Source organism: Solanum verrucosum, unplaced genomic scaffold, assembly GCF_900185275.1.
Source record: "Solanum verrucosum unplaced genomic scaffold, falcon-dt-bn FXZP01000183.1, whole genome shotgun sequence".
Taxonomy (NCBI): domain Eukaryota; kingdom Viridiplantae; phylum Streptophyta; class Magnoliopsida; order Solanales; family Solanaceae; genus Solanum; species Solanum verrucosum.
In genome coordinates this window covers 3533258-3551344 of record NW_026020430.1, presented here as the reverse complement: position 1 = coordinate 3551344, position 18087 = coordinate 3533258, and the positions used below count along the sequence as shown (strand labels likewise).

Below are 18087 nucleotides of genomic sequence, written 5' to 3'. Positions count from 1 at the left end.
TTCCGTTTAGGAGTGAACAGTGAACAGAATTAAATCCTATTTGCATAGATGCAAAGTCGAGTGAAAAACTAGAGCCAACTTGGTCCAACCAAGTGCTGCCAATTAAATAACATTAGTCATTGATTAAGATAATTTGATTTTTGTTTGTTTGTCATAGCAATAGTAAAGTGGAAGTCATTACTGTAAAAACGTGCAATACGCAAAGGCCAAATCATCCTTTATGCTTGTAAGATCAAAACCACTGTTAAGTTGCAAAAAATACTCAAATAATTTATGATTTGCACTTCAAGTTGATCTTCTACAAATGTACCTAGATACAGAATTTTTAGATGTAAATACTACTACACAGAACAAACAAGCTCATCTCCCAAACTGCAATCATTAGTACAAAGCTAGAAGACACTGTAGCATTTACAAATGTAATGCACAGTGGGAAGAATGTTCAAAACTGCAGCTGTTTTGCCGCAAACTGAAAGAGATAGTGCCACTGCTAAATGGAAGCAACAGGAAGAATGCCCAAAAAAAGAATTCTGATGAAAAAAGATCAGTTCCTCCACTTTTCACCAGTATAAACTGCTTGATCACCAAGCTCTTCTTCGATTCTAAGCAACTGCAAAATAAACAATAAGTCTTACAAATTAGAAATAGGGAAAAGGAAAAAAAAAATATGTAAAAGGAGTGTCATGTTCAAGGGAAACATCTATTTTTATAGAAGTATCCTTTGAAGAGTCAAAGTACAATAAGAGCATGGCAGAGCAGAATGATGTGCCATTAAAGGGAAGGCTAAACCTATAAAAATTGAAAGCAGTCCATGAATGCATAGATAGGCTAGCAAAACACCTGGTTGTACTTTGCAAGTCGTTCTCCTCGGCAAGGGGCACCAGCTTTAATTTGACTAGTAGCTAAGCCAACAGATAAATCAGATATGAAACTGTCTTCAGTTTCACCACTTCTTTGAGATATCACAACCCCCCATTGGGCATCCTTGGCCATCTTGACAACTTCAATGGCTTCCGTTACTGTACCAATCTGATTAACCTGTATCCCAGCCAGTCCATGCCATCAGAGAGTATTTTACATCAGTACCATATGTAACTGACATTTCCAGACAAGATGGAGACTCATATCTATTCAATAGGTTTGAGCTACAAAGGAAAGGATACTTTCCAATTCAACCAAGGATTTATGATGCTATCAAGGATGATTGACAGAGAAAATCTGAGAACCTAATAGTCAAGAAAGTATCAGAATTCCTGGAAGTAATCAAAATGGCATATTTTACAAGGATCTCAAATCACAAATATAAGGCAGTGGTTCAGAAGTTAAAATAGTGCAAATGTTGGTTTGACATTTTTGCCATCAGATGGACCTTGACAATTGTGGAGGAACAAGTACTCCTCCAGAGTTGGAACAAATTACAACAGAAGAGCAATCTCCAATGGCATGTAAAGCCTTCAGGGATTCTTGTCCACCAATAGTGGTGATGATGAAACAAAGGCCCGGGAGTTGTACATCTCAATAGAGAAAAGAAGTAAACACAAAGAACTGAATGTTAACTAATGAGAAGCAAAATGTTACAGAGATAGTGGGTGCAACCGTGCAATGGTTCCAGAATCCAGTGTGCAATGTTGGTTATAGGTGAGGATTACTCTGCTTACTGAGTCCCCATTTTTTTCTTTCGTTTCTTTTTTTTGGGGGGTGGGATGGAGGAGTGGTGGTAATCTGATCCATTGTCGGTAGAATGATGAGGTTGGGTTCAAAGATGAGTTATGTTTTCGAGATAAAACTAAAACTACAAAAAAAAAATAGTTTAATGTTGGATCACTAACCTAGGTATAAGAGCCTGCCGGACATCAATTTTCAAATTCAAGAACTAATCTAACTCTAAATCATATTGTAGGCTAAACAATTAAAATGTTACACTATTGGGGAAGATTCTTTGAGTTTCTAGAACGGCAAATACATAAGATGCTGAAAATCTAGTTCAATCCAAGAAAGCGAAGGGGAAGGGGAGCTTAATTATGCCAAGGGAAAACCAGAATACAGTCAAACCACACAAAATCCTGAATGATCATATCATGTGTTGAGTTGCCAGCATATCCTTTTTTGCAGATACGATTGATTGGTTAGAAAGATATATTTGCAAAGACCTATGTTTTTTCTGTTTTATTAAATCAACTGCTTTCAGTAATATCACAACAAGTACATGTCCCTTCACAAAATAAAGATTTAATCTCCAAAACCTTCAACCAACAATCTATGTGATATGGCTTATCCTTTTTTTAAAGCAAGGGTATATCGCAAGAGAGCTCTTCTGTAGAGGATGTTTTCTTCCTTTTGTGCATCAAATTGACATGTTCACTACAATGTTATTGTTTCTACTCTTTTTGGGTGGGAAATTTTCATCGTATGCTCCTTGTTTCTAGCTAATCGTACCTGTGCCATGGACAGAGGAATAATCTTTGCCCTTGATCAGTCACAATTTGAACCAGGAACCTCTCTCTCTTGAATTATGACCATCTTTTTTTCAGGATAGAGAGAAAGAGGTCTACTGGCGCAGGATGGCCGCTGACCAAGGACAAAAGTTTGTTTCAAAGAAAGATGCAAAGTACCAGCAAATGTCAGTAGGTACCTTGAGAAGAAGGGAATTGCACGACTTCTCTTGTATGGCTCTCTCGATCCGTTTAGGATTTGACATTATTAAGTCACCTCCTACCACCTGCAGCAAGCAATTCATGTTTGACACATGATAGGACACTCAATAAATATGACAGGACTTTAAACAAATAGCAAGGATCATTATAAATGTAAGTGTATGGGCGGAAGTTCATCAGGGATGATGTTAATCACATGATCAAATCGCCAGGGAGAATCCAGACAAACCTGGCATATTCCAAGACCCGAAAAGTACTTGACATGCTCCCAGTCCTCCTTGTCAAATGGATCTTCAATTGATGCTATGGGGTAGTCTATAGGGAGAGAAAAGGAAAAAGTAATGATGAGAATGTGTCGAATAACAGAAAACTCACATCACATAATCAATATATAGCAAAGTACCTGCGCACAGTTCTTTGTACATATCAATCATATCCTGTCCTGATTTAAAATTTTGTCCAGATTTATTTGGAGTTTTAAAATCTAGATCATATTTTGTACCTACATTTGAAACAGCGCAAGTCAGTTTGTCAGTAATGAGAATATAAATATCTCCCACATAACTATTTTGCATCTTCTGGATGCCATGATTGGAATCAATTACTTCATCTAAAAATATATAAACAAATCACACAACCAAAGAGATGTATCATTACACCATTTCCACCTAACCTACTACTTGCAGAACACTAAACACAAATCACAAATTTAGTGAATAAGTGGATTCCAGAAAATATTATCCTCTCACTCAATCCTGATTAATCTTTCATGTATGTGAGCATGGATTTAATGCATTATCAACTGAAGACTTTCCCAGCTATCTATGACAAAATATCATATGATTATACTCATCTACAATCAGTAAGATTTTGAACTAAAGCAAATATATCACCTATGCAAAACTCAGTGGCAGCAACACCAATTGCTATCTTTATTTTCTCATTGTATCCAGTTCTCCCAATAGCCTTTTGAACAAGGTCCAAGCCATCTCTTAAGCTGCAAATGCAATATTCAGGGTCAACAGTTTCATCGTGAAACATAAAACAAAGAAGTCAAAAACTTGCCTGGAGATGTTGGGAGTAAAACCGCCGTCTTCACCAACATTACATCCATGTGCACCATATGTCTCTGTAATAACTGCCTGCCTTTTAAACATAAGCAACTGATTTTTTTTCTTTTCTGATAAAGTAATTGAGTTTATTGATGGCATCCAGGGGGATACAAGAAACAGTACAAAAACAGGATTAACTCCTAGACAAAATTGAATGAGCTAATGAAGTCTACTAACAAATTTATATCATTTACAGCATTCACTTTTCTTCAGCAGAAAAGATTCAAAAGACGATTTGCTTTGATTCTAAGACTGGAAGTGGACTCTCCTTCAAAGCATCTCAAGTTTCTTTCCAATTGTAAGCAAAGATTATTGATACAAACACTTAAAACATAAACTAGAATTAAGAAATATTAATTTAGATAACATGCTTTTACAAGAAAATTTTACACTGTAACTGAGTAGTAACTGGCAGAAGAAAAAATGGACCACTACACCTGTAGAACCCCAACTCCGAATTCTTCCGAGTAGTATCACATGTGGATATCATAGAAGGGTATCTGATATGCCAGCATGTACAGGCTGCAACTTATAAACTTTGGGCAAACAGAAATTATTTCACCATTAAATTTTATCACTACTGTTGTTTCCTTTACTTTAGTTATCTTTACTACTTTTGTTGTCAATACTTTAATTTCTTAGATATTTTCACCATAGCTTGTTTTAGTCTAGTATTTTTGAAATCTGTTTTGGAAAAAACCTTCCTTGAGCTGAGGGTCTATCGGAAACACCCTCTCTACCCCCACAAAGGTAGGGGTAAGGTCTGCGTACATCCCACCCTTTACAAACTGGGTATATTATTGTATGGCTAACAGAAATTCTGCACAAATTGGTGGATACTATTCCAGGATTAAGAGAAAATTCATAGATGATATCAGTTGTGCTAGCAAATACTGTGTATCCACAAAATAAAAAAGCATGTCTTCACTTTTCTGTGAAGTAGAATTTAGAAGTGCACTTGACTTGACCGGTGTCTTTTGTCTACAGAAAATATTTGGAATATTTGAAAAGAACTTTTCAAATAAGCGTATGTTTTATAATTTGGTCCATTAATTCAACTTCAACTTTAAATAGAGAGTTTTTAAGTTTGAAAAACTGGTTTGATAACTAATGCCAGCAGGTGAAATAGTGGTTTCCAAAAATACTTCTAACTTTTTTCCAAGTGAAATTCATGTCCAAACACAACTTCCAAATACCCTCGAAACTTCAACTTCATAAAATTATTCTTTTCAAACTTAAACCAAATATTGTTCAAGAATTCTGGTGTAAACGTGAGAAGACATAAGCCTAATAAGACAAATGTACTTTGTGTAATCAGTTGATGAGCAGTTCAAACTTCCTTCATGTGGCAGAGATGGACAATCAGATAACAGGTTAACAAATATTTTAGTTTGAATTAATTCACCTTCAAATGATGATAGGTCTCCGAACCCATTTGTAAAGCCTCCTCAAATGTGTTTGATCCCACTGGAAGAATCATTATCTCCTGTGGAAGTTTAATATCAAATTTCAGATATAATTAACAATTTACAACATTATGGGCTCAAAATAGAGATGCCATATCAAGATGCAAAACATTGAAGAATTTGATAGAACATAGTGGCAAAGTAGCTCAAAGAAGTATCTATGAAGAGAAGTGAAAGTGGAAATGTATTAGGTAATAAGTTAGAATTCATCATTCTAAGCGGACATAGATCTTATAACCTTCATCTAAAGTTGCTTTTGGTCATTGGAAGTGACTACTTATGATAAGCAGAGACTGGACAGTTCTATAATTCTTTAAATCAGACAACAAAAGTAATTTTTATATGTATCTTAAACTCTCTTATGTAAATGTCAGCAACTATTCTACATGTCAAAAATGGTGCAAGTGCAAGACCAAGAAAAACAAAAAGATTTTAGGTGAACTGGGGAGAGAATCAAAGAAAAAGAAAACATGTCAGTATCATTAACCCAAAACCAATGTATGATTTTTCTCAACAAAACTTGATGAAAAAATAGCATTTCACTGGCTAGTTCTTCTTGCTCTTGGCAGTAGGTACTATTTCAAAGATAATGAGTCAACACCACTATGAAGAACTTGGCAGCGATCATTGTGCAGGTTGCAATATTCTAGGCAGAATTACATTAGACTGCAGGTTTACCTTAATAGCCAAGTTGTTTCCAGCATGTTTTCCTCCACTTATGAGAGTAAAGACCGGAACAGGAAGAAGCGGGCTTGTTTGACCAGAAAGATCAGCAATGTGTTTGTGAAGAGAAACCTGAAGTTCTTCGACTGATAAGCAGCCTAATCCAGTGAAGATTATCATGTTAGTAATATAACTGAGAAAGTATGCTTGCCTCTTTTTCAGCAGCTCCAGCTTTGCAAGCAGCTATGGAGACAGCTAAAATAGCATTCGCTCCAAGTTCACTCTGTCACAGTGGACAAAGGAAAAAGTCAATCAGCATGGAAGTTGTTATGTCCAGAAAATGGAACATTATCAAACTTGCAGATGTTGACAAATGAGGAACTTGAGAACAGGTCAATTACAAAGTCAAACTATCATCATTGCAAGAAAATACTTTCTAGTACACATCACAAGAATGGTGCGAAAAACAGGTACACTTGGAGCCAGAGTGTAGAGCTACTTTTCTAAAGCCAATGATAGATATCTTCTTAACCATAGTACACGCAGATACAAAAAGGACAAAACTATAACAAATAGGACGGAAAGAAATGCATATGCTCACTAAAGGGAGCCTAATCAACTATGGTCAACAGAAAGGATACTAAAATTGTATTGTTCATACTATGTTCACGAATTTTGGTGAACAGTAAAAGAAGAAAAAACTCTTGTGAAAGAACTAAACAAGTGGATATGACGGAAGAGAATGGCAAAGATAGGCAAAGCTTCAGTTGCCTCTAGGCAAAACATCTCCAACTCCAGGCTCCACAAAATTTATCTTTCAACATAGCAATTCTTGTTTAACACTTTCCTGCAACCCATCAAGTCCAGAAAATATGTATGCTAGTTGCAAGATGACAATTTTAAGACAACATAAACTGTGCAGGTAGTCTGAAGTAGCTAGCATCTATGTATTAGGAGCTTGTTTGGATTGGCTTTTGGCTTATAAGCCAAAATTCATAAGTTAGAAATCCAAACTTATAACTTTTGACTTATTTTTATCTTTTTAGCTTAAAATCAAGAGCTTCTAAGCACTTCTTAAATTTACCCAAACACTAAAGAAGTGCTTAAAAGCACTTAAAATAAGCCAATCCAAACAGGCTCTAAGTTCCATATTCATAAACTATGCAGGAAATTGAAAACATGTAGAGCCACTCACATTCAGACGATAACCTAAACAAATGAGTACCTAATTGTTTGAACATTTATACCTTATTTTCTGTTTTGTCCAAGTCTATCATGACCTGGTCAATCTGAGATTGAAGAGTTGGATCCATACCAACCAATGCTACTGAAATTTTCTCATTAATATTCTTGACAGCTCTATTCACACTATTTCCAAGATAAGTTCCTTTTTCTCCATCACGCAGTTCAATCGCCTCATACCTGATATTTTAGAACAAAAATCATTACACCATTTGCTTTATCTCCAATATAAATTGCAGTGGCTAAGTAAATGTTCATATACAAATCTGCAACAAGCACAAAAAAGACAAATAACACGGAGAGGCTGGATAATGTTTGTATTTTTCATCACCGCACTTCCAACCTCTATTTAGTAGTATCTTTTTGTTTTTTTTTGCTTTTAACAGATAGTTCTTATTGAGAAGTAAAAATGAGATATACACAGAATTAGAATCTGAATTCTGAATTAAGACTAGAAAGTACCAACTACCAAGAGCCCTGTCATTTCAGTCACATATATAAAAACTTTTTAGCAAAGATGAAAAGGGAACAAAAAACTCTTGCATGCATCACAGAAAATTGTTGATGAAAAAAAGACAAATCAAGGGGCCTTTGCTTTTAAGTTTCAACCTAAACAATTATTCATAAGAAAAACAAAATGGTCTTTGCACGCATCAAAAAAATGGCATTTGCACTTGATTAAGAAAAAGGCATTTACCCGCATCAAACAATCATTATCGAGAAAAGAATATTTCTCTCCATCTGGGGACCTGAATATTACAGGATGGATGTAGAAGATTCATATAGTTGAGTCCGAGAGGGGAAGGCTGAGAGGTTGAGGGCCTTGAGAAAAAGGAGAAACCATATGGATATCTCAGATAATTCATTAACTGCGAACTTGCTGAAAAAATCTTCTCTCACCATGGTGAGTAGGATTAAGCTTACAAGATTTACCTAGAAATTCATTTCAAACAATATTGTTAAATGTGTCTTTTCGCAACCTGTGCTAGAGAGGTCACATTGTGAATTAGTCGAGGAGCACACAAGTTGGACCGGACGCCACCCACATACACACACACACTGTTATATGCCTAATTAGCCAGAAGGGTACAAAAGTCACTTCCAGTCAATTTTGTTAGGCAATTAAGTCATTAGATTCCAGTTGTGAGTTGAAGCAGTGAAGGGAAAAGTAGTTAGAGATTACTTGATCCGAGTTTAGCTATTAATTCAGTTGTATCAGATCATAAGGATTTCATTGAAAATATTTTACAGATTCTCTTCTACTTTCTCTCTAAGTGTGCTCACTTGCAACTCTATTCAAGAGCTTTTCTTTCATAAGTTCTTTAGGAATTGCATAGCTAATCTCTGTCTAATCACAAGGCACTGAAAAGCTGTAACACACACACGTTTATAGAAGGATAGATAAGAATCATATAGCCAACACCAACTGATCTGTGGGATTGAGCAATAGTTGATTGATAAAATTACTTGAGTTCAACAGAAGATCAGATTTGCGAAGAGTGTTAAGGCATGAATAATTTCATGGAACTTGAAATTTGTGACTACAAACAAAAAGAGAAAGAAAAAAACCGCTTTAAAGAAAAGAAGGAAAGAAGACAATATACATTCTCTAAGAAGCACACATAAAATAAGATGGTCTTTGCATGCATCAAAGACGTTTTTGTTGTTGTTGTTTAAACGAAAACAAGGCATGTGCACACATCAAACAATTTTATGAAGAAAAGAGCATTTCCCTCAGTATGGTGACTTTTAGGACATAGATTACTTGAGTTACCTTGTATGATGTAATTGACTTGAATATAATAGAATGGACTCAGAAGATTAATGTCGCCAGGTCCCCAAGGGAAAGGCGTAGGGGTGGAGGCATAGGAAAGACAATATGGAGATCTCAGATAGGAATAGTAACTGCAACACTTGGTTTAGAAGGATCTCTCTTCAGAGCAGGAAAAAACTACCTTCTTTACCCAGCACGATAGAATCGAATTCAAAATCCAGGCTTCAAGTTGGTCTTGTACCAATCTTCTCCAACTTTGGTGAGTAGGATTAAACCTCCATGATATAACTAAAATTTCATTTCAATCTCAATAAGTTAAATTAATCCTTTCAGAATATGTACTAGATAGGTTTCACTATTAATTAGTCTAGCCGCAGGCAAATTGGCTCGCACACAAATTTACTTATTTAGGATTGAGCTGTAGCTGATTAATTAAATCTACTTGAATTCAACCAAGAAACAATTTTGAAAGCAAAAGGCATACATTCCCGATGAAGCACCACTGGGAGCAGAAGCACGGAAGAGTCCTTTGTTAGTGTGCAAATCAACTTCGACGGTCGGAATCCCTCTACTATCCAATATCTGCCGGGCTTTCACCTTAGTTATCACCGATGGTACAGCTTTCCTCATGTGATTCGACTATCAAGCATAGAGATATAGTTATCGGAAACGCTATATTTGAATCAAAGCACAAAAATTTTTAAAAATGAAAAGGGTCTTACAATGAAGAGGACCGGATCGGAAGTTTTAGCTCTAACGGCAGCATTGACAGCGTCTTCGATTCTCCGAGATAGCAAGTGCTTATCCAGATATTCTTGCACCGACATTTTCTTCTTCGATTGAATTTTCAGGGAATGAAAGTGAAGATGAAATACCAATTTGGACTGAAAGATGAACTCTGCGTTTTATTTGAAGCCAATCGGAGACTGTCAACTTTGTTTAAGCTCTTTCCTTTTTCATACATTACGACGTCGTTACTGGTTACTCGGTGACGTTGGTCCCGTACGTGGTAGCGTGATGTAAAAACGGGTCAGGACTCATATTTACCCGGACCAATATTCAACCCATTTTTTATCGTTGCTAATATGGACGTGTTATAACTCAGCCCGTTTTTATTTAACCCGTTTTAAGTTTCAACCAACTTATTGGCACGTTGTATTTGTATAATTCATATTGTTTGTATAAAGTGAGAGAGATTTGATATACAAATATAAATGTTTTAACTCGATTCAATTGTATACAAATATAATTTTATGCAGATAAACAAACACACTCATTTATACATATACATAGTAGTTACATATATATAATTATCTAACTGATATACATATACAATTCACCTCTCGATCTCCACTCTCTCCCCTCTCTCGCTCGCCTCTCTCATCTCTCCCCTAATATTGCTTGCCACTCTAGCCTAACACAAATAACATATACATATACAAACGTGATTTTAGTTTCATAGACATAGATGTTCGATTTATACAAATCGTCGCGATTTATGCGAATCAAATGCTCAATAGCAAATATAGTTTGTTATAGAGCGCAAATAGCAAAACTGTAGTTATAGAGCGTTAATATGATTTTTATGTTTGCTATTCCTAATATTTACTCATATCCGTTTGATATATATCTCCGCTTCTTAGGCCCACCATAATCAACCTCTTACACATTCTCACTCGAATATTTGACCATCTTCTTTTCACATGTCTAAACATTTTAATTTCACATCTCTCATCATGTCTATTATGGGACTCACTATCATCTTGTCCAAAATATCTACCTTCCTAATTTTTCTTCCTGATAATAAAATTAGAAGTGACAGAAGAGTTATAAGTGACTTATCCTTTGTATCGCCAATGGACAAGAGGGTTTCAACAAAAGAACTTTTATGTTCAATATATTTGTGAAAATAGAAAATGGTCGAAGGAGAAATGACTAGTCTAAAACCTTTAGGATCAACTTCAACGACAAAAGATGTATGGAATGTATAAAAAAAACTAATAAAGTATGATTTGTGATTTGAGAACTAATAGACTACTAAAATATAAGTTAGTGTGTAGTCATGATTTTAAATCAACATTTAGATATGTGATTTGAGATGATGGTTTTGAATTCTCCAAAAAGTATGATTCGAATTCTCGAATTGTGATTTTAATTTATTCTTTAAAGGGAAAATGCATAAGTACCCCCAGCCTATGCCCAAAATCTCTGAGACACACCTAACCTTTACTAAGGTCCTATTACCCCCGAACTTATTTTATATATAATTTTCTATCCCTTTTCGGCCTAAGTGGCACTATCTTGTGGGCCCAACGCATATTGACAAATTTTTCAAAGATAGTGTCACGTAGGCTGAAAAGGGGTAGAAAATTAATTAAAAAATAAGTTCGGGGGGGGAGGGGGTAATAGGACCTTAGTAAAAGTTAAATGTGTCTCAGCGATTTTGAGCATAGACTAGGGGGTACTTAATGCATTTTCCCTTCTTTAAAATGCAAAACTTGACACATAATTTGTATTTTGTAAAAAAAGACTCGTCATTTTTAAATTTGGAATAAAAAACTCGAGTTTGTTGTGAAGATATTGTTCGTATTATATTAAAGAATAACTAGTTAATTTTATTGTTGATTAGTAGATATTTATAAAATTATGTGTATTCAAAAATATATAATCACAAACATTTATTTAGGGAAAATGCATAAGTACCCCCCAGCCTATACCCAAAATCCGAGAGACACACCTAACCTTTACTAAGGTCCTATTACCCCCCTGAACTTAATTTATCTATAATATTCTACCCCTTTTCGGCCTACGTGGCACTATCCTTAAAAAATTTGTCAACATGCGCTAGGCCCACAAGATAGTGCCACGTAGGCCAAAAAGGGGTAGAATATTACATATAAAATAAGTTTGGGGGGGTAATAGGACCTTAGTAAAGGTTAGGTGTGTCTCTGAGATTTCGGGCATAGGCTGGGGGGTACTTATGCATTTTTATAAAAGGAACATAAAAGATACATGTGATTTATCAAGGTGATATTGTTAGATATTCCGATATCTTGTTTATAAATTATGTTTTACAGATTTGATAAGGATTTGATAAGATTGTATAAAAATTGAGAAAATTTTGTCAGTTTTCACAATTTGTGAGATTTTCAAGTTTATAATAATAATAATATAACTTATGAAATCTAAACTGAATATCCAAATAAAATTTCAAAGTTTTATCAATCAAATTTCATATTATAATTTTATATCATGATTTCATATTACATATCGAAATAAACCGTTATTCCTATCCAAAGCATGATGTTGAAGTTGAACGAAACAAAAGGGAACAAGAAGCAAATGAGATTTTAGAGAAGTCGAATTGGTCTAATATTTGCTCGATCCGCGATTTACATAAAAAAATTAATTAGAAAATTAATTTAACACATTATATTTTAATTAGTTTACAGTAAGTGAACTTGACGCACGCTTACAAGTTACAAGACAAATTTGGACAAGATTACGTAATATGTTTGTCTATTCATAGGTTAAATTTGTAGTATGATAGTATAAAATTGCTTTTTAATTTAATTTAATTGATATATATGTTTTTCAATTTTTTTAATGTGTATAAATAAATAGTTAAATATATATAAAATTAAATAAATAGAGACACATTTCCAAATTAACTTCTTACAAATCAATTTAAGTGTATCTCACGTGAATTGTCACGTAAGATACGTGTGTGTATTTATTCTACTTTACACAAATTTAAGTACCTATATATATCCATTCAAAATTAAAGGATATAAATATTAAATATTATTTTTATATATTAGGTCTATATTTTTGAGTGACTAAATAACAAATTGTCCCAATTTGGTCAACAAAATTTAGGAAAATGACATAAAAAGGTTAAGACAGCCAAACCTATGTTGCGCTCTTGAAGCGCCAAAATTCGAAATTCAAAATTTAAATCTCGATTCAAGAGCCATATTATTTCTTTAAAAATAAACCAGAGGCACTAATTATTTTAACTTTTTTAGCCCTACATTTCTTCAATAAAGTCTCATTTTCACCTTAGGAATCTCAAAATTTTCATTTCTCTTCTCTCTTTCTAACCTTCCTCCACAAAAAACCCTCTCTGTTTCTCATTTTTCTGCTGTGAAAATGCGTGAGATTCTTCACATTCAAGGTGGCCAATGCGGTAACCAAATCGGATCCAAGTTCTGGGAAGTTGTGTGTGCGGAGCATGGGATTGATGCCACCGGAAGGTACCAGGGAGACACAGATCTACAACTTGAGAGGGTGAATGTGTATTACAATGAAGCTAGTGGTGGACGGTTTGTTCCTAGGGCTGTGCTCATGGATCTGGAACCAGGGACAATGGACAGTATTAGATCTGGGACTTATGGTCAGATCTTTCGTCCTGATAACTTTGTTTTTGGCCAATCTGGTGCTGGGAACAACTGGGCTAAGGGTCATTACACTGAGGGTGCTGAGCTGATTGATTCTGTTCTCGATGTTGTGCGTAAAGAAGCTGAAAACTGTGACTGCCTACAAGGTGTTTGTTAAATTGCTTTTATGCATCTTGATTTGTTTAGATTGTATTATTTTCTTTGCATTTCTCGCTTCTATCTGTTTTATAGATTTAAGATCTGCTGCTGAGGATTTATTACTTGTTGTTAACATGTGTACACAGTCATGTATGAATCTAACTATCTAATCCGAAGTGTTAAAACAATATGCAGCTTAGTTAAGAAGTTTTAGAAATTATTTTGCAAACCCTCACTTAATGAACTAACTAGAGATGATGTCTGTAACGCTTTGTGGCATAACAAGTCAGATCTCTTAGTTTGTTGAGGAAAGGAGGTTAAGAATGACTCAAATATCAACAGGGGAAGGCGGTGTGTGAGAGAAATATCAGAGTGGTAAAGCTGATAGCTTAATGTACTTAGAATTTTGTGAGAAAAGTACCTTAGAGACAGCAGTATAATTCAAGAAGAAGTTCATTAGAAATAGCAAAAAAATAATGGAGGAATAAAGATTGAAGGGAGAGGAGAAGATTGGTATCAGACAACAAAGCAGCTAAGCATGGTTTGGTATTATATGTAAGAACCTAGGATCCAATTTATTTAGGCTAAAACTGGAGTGGGTAAATATACTTATATTAATCAATTTGAAGATTTATGAGCAATCTTATGTTCTTTGGTGCTTACATGTGGTATTATATGCAGGGTTTCAGGTGTGCCACTCCCTGGGAGGAGGGACTGGGTCCGGAATGGGAACCCTTTTGATTTCAAAGATCAGAGAGGAGTACCCAGATAGAATGATGCTTACTTTCTCTGTTTTCCCATCTCCAAAGGTTTCAGACACTGTTGTTGAGCCTTACAATGCCACACTGTCTGTTCATCAGCTTGTGGAGAATGCAGATGAGTGTATGGTTCTTGACAATGAGGCTTTGTATGACATTTGTTTCCGTACCCTCAAGCTGACAACTCCTAGCTGTAAGTAGCCTCAATTTAATCTGAATTACACTGGCATATACTTACCTAATCATTGATTTCCTTGAGATAACTTTTAGCATCATGATAGAAGATCTGGATCTTCACTAGTATTCTCTATGTGATAATGGTCTTTATGATGGTGCAGTCAATCCTCCTCCCCCCCTCCCCATTTTAATCTGTTTTGAATTAATTTCCCCTTCTGTTCTCTTGATTAAAATTGCATTTTGAACCCAAATAGATTGTATTTCTCTCTATATAACATTAATTGTGTGTAGTTTACTAATATAGGCTCTCTTGGCAAAAAGTTGCATCTTGAATGTAGACTTGGTGGTATTTTTCACTTGTCTAAATAACAATATTATGTATAGTCAACTAATACAGCTCTAGAGGTCCTCTACAACTGGTATACCGGCCATTTGTGAGAAGCAATATTACTTATCACTTCTTAGCTTGTCCCTTTAATCTGCATAAAACCTACTTTCCTGACAGTGTTGTTTGGTTAGCTATATATCCCTATATGCTTTATGATGTTTTGTGTACTTTATTATCTAAAGTTGCATTTTCTGATTCTGTTCCTTCATCTTCTAACAGTTGGTGACCTGAATCACCTGATATCTGCAACCATGTCTGGAGTAACTTGCTGCCTCAGATTTCCTGGCCAGCTTAACTCTGATCTCAGAAAGCTTGCTGTAAATCTCATTCCTTTTCCCCGTCTTCACTTTTTCATGGTTGGGTTTGCACCACTTACCTCACGAGGTTCCCAACAATACCGGGCTTTGACTGTCCCTGAGTTAACTCAGCAAATGTGGGATGCTAAGAACATGATGTGTGCTGCTGATCCTCGACATGGCCGTTATTTGACAGCATCAGCTATGTTCCGTGGAAAGATGAGCACCAAGGAAGTTGATGAACAGATGCTTAACGTGCAGAACAAGAACTCTTCATACTTCATCGAGTGGATCCCCAACAATGTTAAGTCAACAGTCTGTGATATTCCTCCAACTGGTCTAAAGATGGCATCAACTTTCATTGGAAACTCAACCTCAATTCAAGAAATGTTCCGTCGTGTTAGTGAACAATTCACAGCCATGTTTAGGAGGAAGGCTTTCTTGCATTGGTACACTGGTGAGGGAATGGACGAGATGGAGTTCACTGAGGCTGAGAGCAACATGAATGATTTGGTCTCTGAATATCAGCAGTATCAAGATGCAGTGGCAGATGAGGACGAGTACGAGGATGAGGAGGAAGAAGATCCATATCGTGACTGATGTGATCATGCTGTGTAATTTTATTTGAATTGATATTTGTAGTAGTTTCTTTCCAGTTGTGCTTGTAACCTCAACTACCATCTATCCGAACCTATCCAAGAACATGAACATTTATTTGTAGTTGTCTTTAACTGCGAACACAGTTCCTTCAAATATTAGCTTTGTTTTTTATTACCTACCTTGAAATATTAGTACTTGCAGATTGAAGGTTATCTTTACCCACTTCCAGTTATGAGTTTGAGATCGATTTGGGTAAACCGTTAGTTTGAAAGGTACAACCGTACAAATGATAAGTTTGTTGATGATTGGGGTAAGAATAATTTCTTTTAATGATAAGGGTAATCAACCAATAAAACAAAGTTGAGTGTTATTTTTGACCCTTTTTCTCTTTATATTATACTAGTGCGTGTAACATTATTTGCATACTTTTGTCCCACTAAATTAATAGGTATTACCTGTCAAAGCACTTAGATTATGATAATATTGACTTTGTTTGGGTGGGGAGAGATGAATTATGGACCGCTATTTTCAACTTTTCCTTTTATCCAATATAAATTATTAATGTATTGGTAGTAGTATAAATAGGGCTCCAAAATGGTGTATGAATCACTTGGAGATAGAAATGGGAAAGTATGAGTTGTTTATGGTGATATTAATAATGAGTGGATATGGTTTTGTTGATGGTCTGAGAATGGATTATTATTTCATGATGAATTGCCCATTTGCAGAGGGAATAGTGAAGAACATTGTGAATAGGCATTTGCGAGCTGATCCTACTCTTGCTGCTGCCCTTGTCAGGATGCACTTCCACGATTGCTTTGTTGAGGTAACTTTATTTTATAAATTACAGTATTACTTTAGTAGCATGCATGAGAGTTGAAACATGAAATTTTTGTTTGTCTTGAAAAGGGATGTGATGCATCGGTGTTGATTGATTCAACAAAGGATAACACAGCAGAAAAGGATTCGCCAGCAAATTTAAGCTTGAGAGGCTATGAAATCATTGATGAAGTCAAAGAACAACTCGAAATCCAATGCCCTGGAGTCGTCTCTTGTGCTGATATTCTTGCCATGGCTGCAAGGGATACTGTCTTCTTTGTAAGATATATATTCATCGATCTCTCTCCCTCTCTCTATATATGAATAATTAAATTAATTGTTATATATATATGTGCTAGGCTGGAGGTCCAGTGTATGACATACCAAAAGGAAGAAAGGATGGAACAAGATCAAGAATAGAAGACACAATCAATCTACCTCCCCCCACACTTAATAGTTCAGAGCTTATCAGATTGTTTGGCCAACGTGGCTTCACTGCTCAAGAGATGGTGGCACTATCTGGTAAATATATATATTTGTCATATATATATATATATATATATCAATTAGGATTATTAATTTATGTCATGAATATATATAGGTGCACATACACTAGGAGTGGCAAGATGCTCATCATTCAAGCATAGATTGAGTAACTTTGACTCAACACATGATGTGGATCCAACTTTGGATGCTCAATTCGCCAAGACTCTATCAAAAAGATGCACTAGTGACAAGTCTGAGCAGGCCTTTGACACCACAAAAGATACTTTTGACAATGACTACTATAATGCTTTACAAAGGAATACTGGCGTCCTCTTCTCTGATCAAACTCTTTACAACAACCCTAGAACTAGAGGAATTGTCAATGCTTATGCCTTTAATCAAGCTATGTTCTTCCTTGATTTCCAACAAGCCATGCTTAAAATGGGCTTACTTGATGTCAAAGAAGGCACCAAGGGGGAAGTGCGAGCCAACTGTCGTATCGTCAATTGATTATTCCTATATATGCATGTAAAGTGTGTTCCAACCAGCTTTTATATATCATATAAAATATAGCCAAAGTAATTATATGGTTTGTCTGTGCATGGCCCCAATAATATTACGTAAAATATCAAAAATATATTAAAAAAAGCATAATTTTGTTGGTCAAAATTATTATCTAGAAGTTAAGTTCAAAAGAAAGTTAACCTTTTTCTTAAGTCACGCTAATTTAAATGAGTTAAAAAAATTCTTTTAAACTTATATGTGTTACTACAAGAAAAGTGTAATTTTCTTGAGGATTAGTATTAGGGGTGGGCATAAATACCGAAAAACCGAATCGAACCGAAAAAATTCGGTTCTTCGGTGTCGGTTCTTCGGTGTTTCGGTTCGGTGTCGGTTTTTTTTTCCGGAACTTCGGTTCTTCAGTTCGGAGTTCGGTGTAAGGGTCCCGAAACTACGGTGCACCGAAGAACTGAAGTTTTATTAAATAAATTTAAAAGTATTTATTATATTACTTAATTTTTAACTTTACTTGGCCCATTTCAATTTTTATATTTAGATCCTAAACTTAAATAGCAAAAATCTTAATAACAAAATAGTAAACCCTAAAGACCTA

General features: G+C 35.3%; 3 protein-coding genes across 3 annotated transcripts; 2 read left to right on the top strand and 1 right to left on the bottom strand.

Annotated features, from left to right (window-relative positions):
- Positions 1-249: 249 nt before the first annotated feature.
- Positions 250-9890, bottom strand: LOC125807889 (cytosolic enolase 3). Its single transcript, XM_049487637.1, has 13 exons — positions 9634-9890; positions 9396-9550; positions 7143-7317; positions 6107-6178; positions 5911-6027; positions 5172-5252; positions 3720-3796; positions 3548-3651; positions 3058-3156; positions 2884-2969; positions 2633-2719; positions 841-1038; positions 250-610 (listed from the first exon to the last, which is right to left on the bottom strand). Exons 1-13 carry the CDS (start codon positions 9736-9738, stop codon positions 545-547), a joined length of 1422 nt encoding a protein of 473 aa, XP_049343594.1. The 5' UTR covers positions 9739-9890; the 3' UTR covers positions 250-544.
- A 3047-nt stretch (positions 9891-12937) lies between these two features.
- LOC125807306 (tubulin beta chain-like) lies at positions 12938-15836 on the top strand. Its single transcript, XM_049487001.1, has 3 exons — positions 12938-13457; positions 14131-14400; positions 14992-15836. Exons 1-3 carry the CDS (start codon positions 13064-13066, stop codon positions 15666-15668), a joined length of 1341 nt encoding a protein of 446 aa, XP_049342958.1. The 5' UTR covers positions 12938-13063; the 3' UTR covers positions 15669-15836.
- Positions 15837-16234: 398 nt separating this feature from the next.
- On the top strand, positions 16235-17602 carry LOC125807625 (peroxidase 47). The gene is made up of 4 exons (XM_049487359.1): positions 16235-16494; positions 16578-16766; positions 16847-17009; positions 17089-17602. The coding sequence occupies exons 1-4, from the start codon at positions 16270-16272 to the stop codon at positions 17481-17483; spliced, it is 972 nt and encodes a 323-aa protein (XP_049343316.1). The 5' UTR covers positions 16235-16269; the 3' UTR covers positions 17484-17602.
- The last annotated feature ends 485 nt before the right edge of the window (positions 17603-18087 follow it).